Source organism: Pteropus vampyrus, unplaced genomic scaffold (assembly GCF_000151845.1).
Source record: "Pteropus vampyrus isolate Shadow unplaced genomic scaffold, Pvam_2.0 Scaffold43, whole genome shotgun sequence".
Lineage (NCBI taxonomy): Eukaryota > Metazoa > Chordata > Mammalia > Chiroptera > Pteropodidae > Pteropus > Pteropus vampyrus.
This window is the reverse complement of record NW_011888824.1, coordinates 9,928,545-9,943,388: the sequence shown is the minus strand read 5'-3', so window position 1 is coordinate 9,943,388 and position 14,844 is coordinate 9,928,545. Positions and strand designations below refer to the sequence as shown.

The following is a 14,844-nucleotide window of genomic DNA, read 5'->3' as shown; positions in this document are numbered from 1 at the left end:
GGAAAGTTCTTTCTCCTGTTCTCAATATGGTAGTTCTGGAACAGATTCATGGCTATGAAGACCCAACATCACAGATTCTTGTACTCTTGGAGTAAGAAAAAATCAGAAGCACTTCTAAACTGCACTATAGTTTTATCTTATTACTGCACACTTAATTAATCATAATTTTTATTCGCCCCAACTGCTAAGCAGCTTTCAACAGTAGTTAATAAATCATCTTCATTTTTTATGTTCTTCAATTGACCCCCCCCCCCACTTTTTGTTTTTAAGTTATCGAGTTGTTCATCACACACTCTAAACTGAGTAATCCCTAGGAGGATTAAATAATGAAGACTAACCAAAATGTTTAGAATGAGTGAATGTACACAAAGTATTACTAGATACCAATTATAAAATACACTTTTTACTACATAAAGTTCCTTTTACACTTAATAAAAATGCCTTATAAAATTGCTGACTCGGGCTACTAACTCTTGAAAACACAATATGAACTGCTGAGGCATTTCTAATCATAAGATGAAAACCTGTACTTGACTAGATACATTATAACATTCTGCACTGCTAGTTGACAACAAAAAAAACATGTCTTAGAGAATAGCATCCTAAATATTCTAAAATTACTATCATCTCGAACCACAATTTATAAAGATAATATAGTACATTTATGTCAATCGTTATTCATCATGTTAATGCAGTCTCAAAGCCAAATTTAAACGGTTCTGGCATTTGGCAGACTTTTGTGAACTAACCAAGGTCAGAACATAAATACATTTTGAAATCTGCAGCTCTTCACTATCTTAAAAGGTAGGACTAAAAACACATTATTAGAAGGAATGAGCAAAATAATAAAAAAAAAGTCCAAAACCATAAACAAATCATAATTTTCTTTTATTCTAGAATAAAATACCTTAGACAAAATGCACGTTTATCCTATTTAAAACACTAAAGGCCTCTCAAAAGATTGGCCTGACCCTTCAGGCATAAAGATGTATGCCGTTATTACCATGAAATTTTATAAATGATTTCCTTTTTGTTAATTTTTCTTAAGAATTCAGCTTTCTAAGACTTGCCATCACTAAAATCACTTCTGAAATTCTACTTGAACTATTTTTGATCATTATAATCTTAAAATATTAGAAAACCATCCTGAGGAATTCTAAAAAGAGAAAGATTCCCTCCCTCCTTCACCAGATCTCCAGAGATGCCACACCTTCCTCAAATAGCTGATGCAAAAACCCAACTATAACTTAGCAACGAACTGAGCCCACAGAAGCTGATTGGGCCTTAGCTGAGGCAAGTGGGTTGTTCCAAGGTGCTTGGTAAGCACAACAGTCGCCCTTATCTGTGGTTTGTTACCCATGGTCAAAAAGATTAAATACAAAATTCCAGAAATAAACAATTCATAAGTTTTAAATTGTGTGCTGTTCTGAGTAGCATGAGAAAATAATGAATGTCTCGCCTGTTCTGATCCTGGCATGAATTATCCCTTTGTCCAGGGTATTCAGGCTCCATAAACTCCCTAATCTCATCCTTAGTCACTTAGTAGTTCTCTGGGTTGTTAGATCAACTGTTGCAGGATTATAGTGCTTGTGTTCAAGTAACCCTTATTTTACTTAATAATAGTCTCAAAGCATAAGAGTAGTGATGCTGGCAATTCAGATATGCCAATGAGAAGCTGTGAAATGCTTTCTATAAGTGAAAAAGTATGCATACATAGGAAAAAACATAGTATATATAGGGTTTGGTACTACCCTATATATAGTTTGGTTTCAGGCACCTACTGTAGGTCTTGGAATGCATCCCCCATAGATAAGGTGTGACTACTGTGCTCCTATCTATAGAGTACTTTTTACCCTTGGTGTCTACCCAGGGAAGAGGCAAATTTTGTTGTAAGCTTTTTTTTTTTTTAATTAAATACTATTGCTTTTCCGGACTTTGCCTACTTTGAGAATCTGTGTCCCTCTAGCCAGCTTGTTAGATACACCTTCTCTGATACTCCCATCCCTCAGGTCTCTGAGCTCTGCCTTCTTCCCATTCTTACTCCTTTAAAAATTTTGTTGTTGTGTACAACTCACCAGCCAACACAGGAGAAAATGTTGCTCAGCAGCAAATTAAATATACAAAATACTGTTTCATCGCCTATATAATTAATAAAGATTCAATGGACTACATTCATTATATTACTGGTGGACGTGTACACTGTTTTTGGAAAGTAATCCCTCAGGATGTACTCTGATCCTTTGACCGATTCATTTCCTTCTTTAGGAATTTAAGGGGAAATCCTCCTTGTGGGGGTGGGGGCAGTAAAAAATGAGATGGCAACTTAATGGACAAAAGTATTTAGCTCAGCATTTTTGTAAAAACAAAAAACGACAATCTAATTGTTTGAGTCCAAGGAAGTGATTAAATAAACTGATGCTTTTTTTTCATACATTATGCTATCATACAGTGACACTTTAAAAGAAAATGAAGAAACATGTATATATAGTATGGTTACAAAACTGTGGAAAGAAATAAACCATATGTGAGTGTGGGGAGTAATGTTGACACTACTTGTGACTATTATAGAATCGTGAAGGATTTTTTTCTTTTTGCTTGTGTACTTTCCAAATGTTCTTTTCTAAGCAAGCATTAGTTTATAATGAAATAACATAATGAAAGATAACTTGTTCCTTCTACAAACCTATTCTTGCCCTTGCTAGGACAAATCTCAAAGTATAACAATTTCTGCTGGGCTACTTTAGTGATGTACTTTTAACAGCAGCCTTTCAGAAGAAATATATCAATGAAAAGAAGGCACTGATGGTGAACTTTCAGGCAGGTGGGAATGAGATTTTGAGACTGGGCACACACTCCTGTGCTGCCTTAATCATCCCACTGGTCTGTCCTTCTTTTTATGCCCTGACAGAGCTACAGTTAGGAAATACATCCTTTTATTAATTCCAGCACACAATCTTATGAAAGAAAAACTAGGCTCAGTCATGGCCCAAACATCAACTCAAGAAAGCTGGACATGGCCACTGCCGGCGTGGACCTCGAGCCCTGGCCTTCTATCTTTTGACCCTCTTGTTCTTCATAGGACTTTGGAAAAACCATTCGATGAAGGATTTGGCAGATATGGAGATTCCAGCAATAGTTCCTGGTCTCTGGATGGCTTGAGTTCATGTCTCAACTACAGTCACTCACAGGCTGTGTATATCAATTATGCCACACCTTTCTCATAAACTGCTGGCCCAGGCAAACAGGCGTCCCCACCGGTGTTGTAATGAAGATTGTCTTAGTACGTAGTGTGCTGTTATTAAACCATCCCTGCAGAACTTGGCATCCTTCATCAGGTTTTCATCCCCTCAATTCCAGGCCTCCTCTCATACTAAGCACCCCCACACTAATAACTGGTGGCAGGATAATCTAATGAGAGACCTACATATAAACACAAGAAAAAGTACAAATGAAAGTTAATTTAATGTAGCCTGAGTGTCACTGTATGACAGGACGTAGAGCAGGAGTGTCAGAAAGTAGTGGAGCAAATCAGGGACTGGGCCTCTGATAAGGGAAAAAGCCAGGGAGACAAATGGACTGACAGGAAAAAGGAAGTGAGAGCGCCATTCTAGTTGCAAAAGTCAAGTAAATACAAAGGATTCCTGGGCTTCTTAATTTTATTATCTCTGTTCTGGATTATCTGTGGGACTGCTGTGCTCTAAAGTACCTAAAGCAACTGCCAAAGTATTTGTGACAGAAAAGAGGGTTGCTGACTTTTAAATGCTCTTAAACCTTAATCTTATTAGGTTTTCTTTCAAGTACCTAATGATCACAGAAGTCTTTATCAGGACTTGGTGTGGGTGGGGCAGTGCTGCTGAATTCTTCAGAGCCAAGAAATTAGCCATATTGCTTTCCCAGGCAATACCTTACGCAGCAATGACATTTCATCTCCCTTTAGGATGGTGGCGCTGGAGCTTGCTGGCCTGCCACTCAGGGCCAAGGATGAAGATGGGGGACCAGGTCCGCCAGCCTCCAAAGCATGTTCTCATTTAGAGCCAAGGTATCACAGGCTTAGCAAGGCTTGGGCACTCGGAGGCACTGCGGGAATCTCAGAAAGTCACACCTCATGGGCCATGTTTCCCGTATATAAAATGAGTATTGGGTTCCGGGATTTCTGAGGTCTTTCTGGGCTTTAAACCCTAATAAATCTAAATTCAAAGCTCTCAGAAAAGGCCAAAAACTTTGAGTTCCGCAGCACAACTAATTGATGTGATTTTTTGACTATAAGATGACAGACGGAGCTCTGATTATAGAATTGATCATAATTATATAAATTTTTGCTAAATCTAAAATAATCTCACATCTTGAAAACATCCTCCAAAGACAAAACAGGTTAAAGTAAACTTTATTCAATCTCTTTATTTTGGGGAACAACTTCAGTGCTTAAGGAGGTAACTCAAGAACTGTGATAATTCTGAGGAGATAGTGCTTCAGTAACAAGCACATCTGTGAGAAAGAGACAAGTGCTTTAATATGTTTTGAAGTACAGAAGCTGAAGAAGTATAATTTTAAGACAACTAAAGATTTTTGAAATCTGGCAGAAATCTGAGAAAATCAATGTTGACAGTAGCACAATAAAATTATAGCTATCTGGAAAGATCATCTTGATGAACTGGAAATGTATCTCTTTATGCATCAAACTTATTTGAACTGTTTTTGATAACTTTTTGAAATTTCATTACCCACATCCCTTATTTATTAAATGGTATATGAAACAATGCAATCTTGGCTCGCCAACTTTAGGTAGTGATTAATAACAGTAATAATAGCAAGTAGCATTTATTTTACACTCACTGCATGCCTGATGCCATTCTGTTTTGTGGGGATGATCACATTTAAGCCTCTGATCCAAGAAAGTGGGTGCTATTATTACCCCTTTTTTACACATGAGAAAATTGAAGCTCTGAAGTATTAAAAAAACAAAATGCTTAAAGTCACAAAGCTAGTAAATGGAAGAGGCCAAATTCAGACCCAGGTCCGACTCCAGAACTAGCCCTTCTCACCACCACATTGCTACAAACAGATGGAAAGGGACAGATAAGAGCATCCAGAGAATTTCCAGATCCTACTCAGGTAAAGAGAATGGTGTGCTTTTCCCACCAACAGAGGGGTGGGGAGATGGGTGAAAAAGGTGAAGAGGATTAAGAAGTACAAACTGCCAGTTACGGTATGAGTCATGGGGATGTAAAGTACAGCATAGAGAATATAATCAATAATATCATAACTAATGGCTTCAAGACTTATCATGGTGATCACTTTGTAAGGTTTATAAAAGTCTAATCATGATCTTGCATACCCGAAGCTAATATATTGTATGTCACCTGTAACTAAAAAAGAAATTAAAAATAAGAGTATGTACATTTATAGTTTGAAAGATCTCCCATGTCACCACAACCCTCTTCTCTAGGCCACTTCTCTTCTCTCTCTCTTTTTTCTTCCTCATCCCTCATTGTAAAGAATGTCCAACTGAACGATTACAAATGCCTCTGATTCCTGCAGAGATTTTTATAAAGAGAAAAAGTCAAACTTTCCCTGGGCAGCTTTAAAAAGAAGAAATTTTCTAAATCATGCCACTAGTAAGATTTTTTAAAAATTACTATAATTAATGTAACTTAACTAATAAGAGCTCAAATTTATAATTCTGCAGAATTATACTATATGTGTTTTGTAGTTACTATACATTAGGGTCTGCAAATGATGAATATAGATTATCAATTTATATACTTCCTTGGCATTTTATTTAAGAGGCAAGCCGTGTCATGATAGCGAGCAACACTCATCAAGAATTGGGTTTCTATTTTCAACTCTACCACTACCTGGCAATGTGATTTCCAGAACAATCTGTGCACCAGTGGCCACTACTGTAAAATGAATGAGTTGAGCTATCTCTAAAGTTCCATTCAGAACAATGCTTTATAACTTAAGAGCATACATTTACTTTTAAAAATCAGAGTTATAATTTTTATGGCATATTGTTGGTAACAAAAAAAATAATTTGTAGAGTATGTGTAAAGGATCTTTAAACAGATTTAGGAGTGAGGGGAGAGGGGTGGGGGTTTAGAGATAGTTCAATTACTTAACACTAAACAAGGCACTAGGCTAAGAACACTAAGTGAAAAATCAAGACTTAGTTTCCTCAAAGAATCTCTTCCTCAAACTACCAAACATAGGTTTTTCCTTTATCATGTTTGTTTACTTATAGACAAGGCATTTCATAACATCCTGGAGCTCACAGGTTGGCTGCTCCTATTTTGACCAATCAAAACTCATCTTTCACACAAACATTTTTCTGCTTTTATAGGTTATAAAGAACTTAAAGAGGCCACAGGTTCTCTGCTGGGCTTGGGGGTATAAGCAGGCTCTGGTGCAGTTCTGATCTACTTATGTAGAGGCTTAACCTGGTTTTATTGCATTTCACTTCATTGAGCTTCACAGATGTTGCATATTTTACAAATTAAGGTAAGACCTTCACCAGCAAAATTATTACAACTCGCTTTCCTGTGGTAGTCTGGAACTGAACCCATGATACCTCTGAGGTATGCCTATATACTTAAGCCCTCATCACTCACACTGACCTTGAGACACATAATTTAAACTCTCTCTAATAAAGAATTTGTACTACCATAAATCATGAAATAATTTAATACAAATATGTTAGTTCTCCACTGAATTCCAACAAATTCGAATCTATAAAAGGCACTTTTTTACACACATGAAATACTAGGATAAATTTCTCAAGATGGTTTAGTTTATTAGCTAACCTAAGAAATACAGATGCATTGACTCAAAAATGCATTTTTTAATCTCTTTTCATATCCTTAACTAGGTTGTAAGTTCTAAATACAGCTCCTTTATATGATTCTTAAATTACCTGATAAGAGAAAGACAATACTTCTCTCAGACAATTTATCGATAACTTACAAAAAATTAAGCTGAATATAATTGATTACATAGCAATAATCTTTTCTTGCTTTCATATATTAATGTTCAGTAGTCAGCATCTACTCTAGTACTTACACTGTTGAAATCTTAATTTATTCATCTACTTAAAGAGAGAAACCTTTACAAACAATCTGCAACCCACCTGTTCTGGGGACGGTCAGAGTGGGGAAATCTTGCATTTGCCCACGTTCAAGCAGAGTGTTTCAGAGCAGGGTGAGCAGAACAGGGAAGGTAAACCACCCAAGGGTATCTAAGCTCCTTCGGAGTCCAGTTTTCAAATTGTGGCTTTTATTATTTTGCAAATATTATTTTCCACATCAGAACTACCCATATGGATAAACTGGGAAGTTTCAAAATACAAACATTTTAATCTGTCAAAGTAGATTATTCTTACATCCGATCTTTAATAAAAGGGTTACTTGTCAATAGTTAACATAAATTATAGACTCAAGAACAACCTAAGGCTGGTGTATGGCCTAAAAATATATTTTAACTATTAGCCATTAATATGAAACATTTCTTTAAACTAATGATTATATAAATAGGTCTGGAATTAAAAACTAAAGCCTGTTTTGAAAAACCTAGAGAAGCCAACAGTGACTCCACAGCTGACCAGTCCCAAAGCTGTCTGTCAGACCCCTACCTCCATCCCATTTCGGTTGGTGAGATCTCTAGCCTGAGAAGGGAGGAGTCCCCTCTGACAATTTGACTGTCTTCAGCTCCTATCACTCAGAGACTCCCATAATTCCAGAAAATGAAAAAAAAAAAAAAGATTAGGGCTCTAATCATAAAAGACAATGTGGGTTCTTTGTGTAGGCTAAAACAACAACAACAACAACAATAACAAAAACAAAACTTTTTAATTTTAAAAAAGGGTTGGGGTACATTGGGAAATGGATGGTTTTTCTAAAAATTCCATGGTACTATTTTAATTTCTGTGCTTCATCATTCTAACACTATATATGTATTATAAAGTTCAAGAAAATTCTACACTTACTTTATTTACAAAGTTTTCATTGGATTTGTGTGTGTCTTAATTTCAATTTTAAGTTTCGCACCAAGATTTACCATCCATCAAAAATGTACTGAAAAGCAGGTAATGATTTTTGTGTGTGTTTGAAGGGGCTAGGCAATATCCTATTTGAAATTATAGACTGTTTCCTCTAGGCCCAAGTTGGTTAAAAATTTACCATAGCACCAGTAACAGAACTGTGTTGGCAGTATAAAAACAGTATTGGCTGTCTTTAAACAAATTTACAAAATAAAAGTTTGGCTCAGAAATTATAGTTCAAGCTTGCAACATATTAGGTTTGCCTGTATCTTCTAAATTTTAACTGTAGTACTATAAGTATGTTCACGTGTGATAGAGAACCTAAGTATATAAAGAAAACTAGAAAATATAGGAACAATAAAGATCAAAACTGAGGCAAAGGTCCATTGGTTCATGACGAGGAGCCTATGGTGGTACTTGAAACTGAATCTAAATGTGTCAAGTCCAGTGCCCTGTTGATATGGGCAACCGCTCTTTCCTCTCTAAAACAGAACATTTACAGCCCAGTTTTAGAACAGCATCAGTTACCTTTTCTTCTTTTGGTTTACAAAGGAGCACATCTGCCATAATCCATTTCTTCCTGTTAGCCTTTGAATAAATGCTGAAGCTAATTATGCTGGCTTTTTTTGGGGGGGGGGAGGGGATTGGTTCTCATGACAACATGGAATTTTAAAGAACACTTTTAGTTCTATCACTTTATGCAAGACTGGGCAATTTCAAAAATTTAGGTGCTAAGATATTAGCATCACACAGACACAGAAAGCTACATAAATTTCCTTTACATGATTAATTAAGATTTTTTGCTTTAGAGACACAGATAACATGGATCTAATAAGGAAAGATGTGCATACTGTCGATATGCTGCCCTGAATTGACTGCTACTGTTCCACTACTTCTGCTCTAAATGCACTTTTAATTGCTATTGGTCAGTACCAAAAGCTTTTTAACATCCATGCATCTTTAATATTTTAAATAATTTCCTTAGACAACAGTGAGCTGCACTAACTGGCAGCTCATAGGAATTTAGAGGCATGAGATGTGTGAATTACACTGCTTCAAGCTTAAGGGAAATATAAGCAGATATAGACTTGGGGCTAATTTACCTATGGGTTTTGGTTGGATATTTTTAAGGAGGCTGGGAGATGAAGAGTGGGGGAGATGGTTGGTGAGAAGTAGAGTTTTTTCCACCTCCCTGGTTTGGTAGCCCTGACAGAATTTCATGAAGGGAAACAGCTAGACAGAAGTTATCAAGGAGAGTAAAATCCATTCTCCCAAGTCTGGGAGGCTTCTATGCTTGAGAAAGGGTTTCAAAGCAGAACTGCTGATGGGCTGTGGAAGAAAGGTCTCTGCACAGGAGGGACGAAGGCATTCTACCTAGGGTCAACTGACAGGGACCCGAATCTGCTTTAATTTGCTTATTACAGCTTAATCAAATGTACCAGGTCTTAGAGTAAAGTCACAAATTCTATGACAATCAATGATCTCCATTCTGTAGCCACTCAAACTAAATACCACTTCACCACCTCAAAATTCTGTTCACTGCCTGAAGGGGAATCAGGAAGCTTCTTCTGATTATCTACCCAATGTCAAAACACAAAATTTATTTCATAGAAACTCTGAAATTTTTAAAAATGACAAAAACATTACTTCCATTCATAATGTATTTTAGAAATCTGAATCAAGATGTGGGATGAAATGTTTTTAATATGGTTTCTACAGCTCTTGGATTGTTGCTGGCATAATTTCACACACGAGAATAGCTGTGAAAGGAGGCATGTCCACAGAGAGCCTGGTGACAGGTGACTGGGAGGGAGTTAGGGCTTCAAGTCCCGACTCGGTTACTAACTGGTTCTGGGGCTCTGGGCCCTTCAACTTTCATATTTAAAAGGACAGTCCGATATTATTTTAAGGTCCTCTTCAGCTTTAAGCTAGTCATGAACTAATCATGTTACAAGTTCTAACTGAAAATTATGAAAAAGACATTATGACTAATCAAAGTCCATGTTTATCCTAGATGAAGTTTATCATTGTACTGCTGAGGAGGCAAACCTGTTGCATCACATGAAATACTTTTTTTGTCCCCCCTACTACAGGAGAAATGCAAGAGGCAGTAGGCTAGCTTTTTCAATTTTTCATTTTTTAAAAAAATAAAGTGTGCTCCCACGATAGCAAGTTCTCAAGTACCACCTTCATAGTCTTTAAGTACATACAGGATGCCACTTGGCAGAATGGGGCCACATGACTGAACACTGGGGTGTGCTGGCTTACTGTTAGAATCTTTTCATCGAGTGATTGATGCTTTGTGTTTACATTCAAGCTTCATTTCAAAGCCATGTTCAAGTCTTATTGGGGGCTGTTTGGGACCTTCAACTGTCACTGTTCTCAGGGACTATTAACCGTGGATCAGTGAGCGAAAGAGGTTTGCACACCACCTGCCCATGTGTTTAATACCTACCTCGCATGGCTTATGCTCACCCAACATGCAAGTTAGAAGCAATGGGGATTCAATCTCAGGTGGTAATCGGCTACATCTACTATAGTACTGAAAAAAAGAGCCTTTGACACTGCACCTGGTGGAGGTGGAAAACCTCCATGAGGGTCGGAAGGGATCTCCAGCACAGTGCACTCACCTCTTTAATCTTTGCCCTCTTCTCTCGGATGGCTGCGTCCGCCGGCTCCCGGCCAACCGCCCCGACGGGGGGCACGAAAGCCACTGGGGGCAGCCTCCTGAACACCGCCTTGTCACGCAGCTGGTCCTGGGCCACCTTTTCCTTCTCCAGCAGGATGTCTCTTTGGATCTCCTCGGGCAGTTTCTGCAGTGTCTCTTTGGCTTCCCTGAGAGCCCGCTCGTGGTTTTCGCGGATCCTGGCCAAATTGTCCTCCAGGGCGGCCGCGGGGTCCCCGGGCGCACCCTCCTCGCCGCGCCCAGCTCGCCCTTCCGCCGCGTCCTCAGCGTGTCCCCCGGGCCCGGGCTTGTGGTCGGCGGCCGACTGCAGGGCGGGGCTGGAGTGGAACAGGACCCCGCTGAGCAGCTTGGAGGAGTCGGGCAGGAAGAAGATCGCCCCGAAGCAAAGCGTGATGAAGGCGCTGAACACCAGCAGCAGCACGAACTTCTCCGTCAGGCGGAAGGCGGCGGGGCCCGACCCCTTCCTGCCACCGCCGCCGCTGCCGCCGCCGAGACCCCCGCCCAGGCCACCCCCCACGGGGCTGCTGAAAAGCGGCAACAGGCCCCCCACCGGCATCGCGCCCGCCGCCGCCGCCGCCTGGCTGCCCGCTGTCCAGTGGCCCTGCGCCGCGCCGCTCAGCAGCCAAACTTCGCCGCCGACCGGCGTCAGCGGCTGCGGGTCTGGGTCCTGCGCATCCAGGCCGCCCAAACCCCTCGTCTGGGCTGCAGGTATCCCCTTGGGGAACAACTCCCCTCTGGGTCTTCTTCCTGGGGTGGCTCCTTTGGCAAACAAGCACGCGCGACAGGCAGCAGGATGCAGACCCTGCGGGGAGGGAAACAGTAAAACGCAGTATTTACAATGATGGTGACAAAGTTTCCAGCGGGTCGACTCCCTCTGACCGCCGCGAGAGCCGCCAGGACAGCTCTCCCTGCGCGGAGTCGGGAGTCCGGCTCCCGGCACCGCCCTCGGAGTCCGCTCTTTGGACTTGGGGTGAAGTTTCCGGGTCCCAGGGGGCGGGGTGTCCCGCGCACACCTGGAGCAGGGCCGCGTGCGGGCACCTCCTGGAGAGGGCGGCGCACCTCGGGGCTGGAGGGGCGCGGTGTGGGTAGGGGGCTCGTCAACTTCGCCCTCTCCCCATCTCGGAGCTAGACTAGCTGTCTCCGCTTTCCAGGCGGCTGTGAGTGTGCAGCCCGGCAGCTCCGCAGCCCTGGGCGCCGCTTTGCTGGACGAGCGCGCCGACCCGCGGGCGAGCTGGAGCGAGCAGGGTAGCACGATGCCCTCCTCCGCGGCCCCGCGAGCACTAATACCGCTGCGGGTCTCTGGGCGGTCGGAAACGGGGGCGGTAACGCGTCCGGAGAGTGATGGCATGGCCGGGCCAATCACGCGCCGCTCAGGGCACCTCGGGGGCGGAGCCGAGGCGGGGAGGAGGCCGCGCCGGGCGGGGAGTTTACGGGAAGCGCAGCCTCCGCGGAGCCCGGCCGGGGGCGGCAAGGTCGCGGGTCCTGGAGGCGCTAGGCGGGCGGGAGCGGCGGAGGCCTCCGACGAGAGGCGGTGTGCAGCGCTCGGGGTCGGGGCCTTTATCCTGCGCTGGCCTCTGTCCCGGGTCCCGGGGGGTGGTGGTTCTGGAGTTGCTGAGGAGGCGCCTGAGCTGACGCGGAACCCCTCTGTCGCCTTCTGGACTTGTGCCCAGTCCCGAGGGGGTCCCGGGAAGGGCGGGGTCTCCAGGAGAATTACCGGACGCTGGATCGTTAGGAAGCACGTCTTTTCAAGAATTACCTTCTTTCCCCCCGCCGATGCCCCCTATCAGTTAAACCAAAAGTCCCTAGAAGAGGAGATGTGATCCGGTGAGCTTTTGAGCTCCCTGGTCTAACATCCTAAGTCTTAGTTTTGTGGTTGCTTAGACGTCTTCGTGTGCATCCTCTCCCACTTAAAAAAAAAAAAAAGTGTGTGTCTCCCCCACCCACACCCACTTACAAAATTCATTTACTTCATAGAAGTTGGTCACATTTTCCATTTAAAGAAGACAGTTTCATGTTGCCAGAGCTGCAAGTAATAAATTTGAACACGGTGTTGAAATTAAGTCTTGGATTTGATTACTTCTATGGAAGTAAGAACTTGGTCCAACAGAAATTGTTTTCAAGACAGTATTATTTTCCAAAATGTGTTCGTAATTCCCCTGTTGCTCTGCAAATAAAGAGTTATCAGGAAAAAGTTGACTAACTTCCTATTTCTGAAAGCTAGTTTGTAGCAGCCTTATCCTATCCCTCATCCTTCTTTGGAAACCTGATTTTAGCTCTGTTTCTGCTTGTTGTCTTAAAACAAAGGAAACAGCCGGCCCTTTTTAGGAAGATGCCCACAATAGTTGTTTTCAGGCGTTAGACTGTATGAAAAAATATAAAAGTAAATCATAAATCCTTATTACAGTTTTTATTCAAGTATTCATTGTAACAATCATTATTTGTTGTACATTTGTTTTATGTGAGATGAGTCATACATCTAAAGTTTCTGTTGATGGAAAAATATTGTTTGATAAAGTCGACATTATGACTTGGTTATTTTTGATAACTGCCGTGAAATTCTATGCCCAGAAGAGTGCAGCATACCCAAGCAGGGTAACAAAGTTTAGAAGGACCGAAAAATAAAATAATCATTTTGTAAAATAACTGAATGGTAATTTTAGTTTCAAAGTTGTTAATAAGCCGAAAAGTTTGAATCGCTGTGAAATAATATTGTTTCCAACAAAATCCTTAAAACTGAGTTACCACATGGGTAGATTAGTAACAGATAATGATTAGGGTTAATTATCCTATAAGCCAATCTCTGTGATCTTCTTTTTCAGAATGATTAATTGTTTTAACTGTTATGCTTTAAGAATAGAATTATTTCTTATAGCCACAAAAATATTCAGAAACTTTGATTCAAACTTTGAGTGTATGTCAAAAGTAGATTTGATGAAAGGTTATAAACCTAACTGTACTTCTGGCACCCTTTAATTTTGATACCAAGGCAGTTTGGACATTTAACCTATCCTCTACAGTGGAAACATTCAAAATTTAGCATTTGGACTTAAAGATAATTTTTTCCTCTAAAAATTTTAAATTTGATTTATCTATATTGTGTTTAAATATTTCAAAGTGACTGCTCTATTTATTTCTGTTTACTTTTATGAAACTTATTTTAAGATTACTTTCTTATTACCGGCATTTCTTATAAAACAGAGATTTATTATGAGTGAGGCTTGGCTTTAATAATTTGTTAAACAAGAAATTAGCATTGGTGGTTGATTATGGGATACATATTAAAGGCTGCCAGTCTGTATTATGGAGTATGAGAAATAGGTGGGAGTGCTCGTATTTGGGCTAGTGCAAGCTTAAAAAAAATTCAGAGAGAAGGTATTTTAACAGATATGTCAACTAAATTAACCATGTAAAAACCCTTTAAAATAACCATGCAAAGCCCTTGATATTCACAGTAAGGGACGAGGACAGAATGATCGTTAAGTAAAAATATGCATTTTGTAAAAGCAAAACCAGGCACTTTGCCTTGATTTCAATACTGTGAGCATTTAGCATTCTACAGTTGAAAAACAATACCTTGTTTCCCAAGATAAAGCAAAAATAAAGCTGACTGGTTCCCAAATAATAAAACTTTGACTATGTCCTATAAATCCAGACTCCCCATCATATCTCCTCGAAGATATGTCATGATCTTTGTGAATACCATGATTTTGATAAAGTTTCTGTTTTCTCATTATTAATAGCAATGTAAATTTAGCAACCTTCGTAATTTTGTGTGTGTTTTTTCTCTTTAAATACTTGCTATGTTTTCTTATTTTGCTAGTCAGTCCTGAAGTATGACTCCCTTATACCCTTTGCTAGTTTGCTTGCAAACTTAATTCTTACTTTTTCCTTTCCCAATGCTTATCTGTCTCTCTCTCTCTTTGATAATTTGTAAATTTTTGAGTTTCAAGATAACATCTTTAGAATCAAGTAATTTTTTAAAAAATCTGGTTTTGGTTAGAGATATCCACCCAAAGTACAAAGAAATTCTCAATTTATTTGGCTGCTTGGATTTCTCTATTTTTAAAATTACATTTAACAAAGGGCAGATTTAACTTTTACATTAACATGCCTAAAATTAAATATA

At 40.3% G+C, this 14,844-nt stretch overlaps 1 protein-coding gene across 1 annotated transcript in view; it reads right to left on the bottom strand.

Annotated features, from left to right (window-relative positions):
- The window catches only part of MAN1A1 (mannosidase alpha class 1A member 1), a 157,409-nt gene extending 145,425 nt beyond the window's left edge, over positions 1-11,984 (bottom strand). Inside the window, exon 1 of the mRNA XM_011358770.2 lies at positions 10,663-11,984. Coding sequence (XP_011357072.1) covers positions 10,663-11,274 — 612 coding nt within the window. The 5' untranslated portion in view covers positions 11,275-11,984. The remainder of the gene's footprint in view (positions 1-10,662) is intronic.
- Positions 11,985-14,844: the final 2,860 nt, after the last annotated feature.